Consider the following 463-nt stretch of genomic DNA (forward strand, 5'->3'; position numbering starts at 1 on the left):
CGCGCCCCCGCGCTACGACAGCCTCACCCTGGACCTCTTCATGCTCGGCTACTTCCAGCTGCTGGAGATGGGCCTGAGCCGCGAGGAGCGCAAGTTCCGCCACCTGCTGTGCTACGAGATGTTCGACCGGCTGGGCAGCCACCCGTGGGAGCTCATCCGTCGCTTCCACCGCGTGGTGCTGGAGGAGGTGGAGGCTGGCCGGCGGGGCTGGAGCGACGGCTTTGAGGATCTCAGGCAACAGTTCTTTGGAGACGGCCCGGACGCTCAGCGCCCTTGGGAGGAAGAGGCCGAGAAGGAGCAGGAAGAGAAGAAAGAAGAAGAGGAGAAAGAGGTGGAGGAGAAGGACGAGGACGAGGAGGAGGAGAAGAAGGAGGAGAAGGAGGGGGAGAGGGAGCAGGCCCAAGAAGCTGCTTCAGCTCAGACGGACTGGCCAGAGGGGCAGCCGGAGGCCCCGGCCCCCGCT

The 463-nt window shown here is 65.4% G+C and overlaps 1 protein-coding gene across 1 annotated transcript in view; it reads left to right on the plus strand.

Moving 5' to 3' along the window:
• The window catches only part of ESPN (espin), a 23577-nt gene that overhangs the window by 22515 nt on the left and 599 nt on the right, over positions 1–463 (plus strand). The window contains exon 10 of the mRNA XM_014546197.1: positions 2–460. Coding sequence (XP_014401683.1) covers positions 2–460 — 459 coding nt within the window. The remainder of the gene's footprint in view (position 1; positions 461–463) is intronic.

This window comes from Myotis brandtii, unplaced genomic scaffold (genome assembly GCF_000412655.1).
Source record: "Myotis brandtii unplaced genomic scaffold, ASM41265v1 scaffold434, whole genome shotgun sequence".
Lineage (NCBI taxonomy): Eukaryota > Metazoa > Chordata > Mammalia > Chiroptera > Vespertilionidae > Myotis > Myotis brandtii.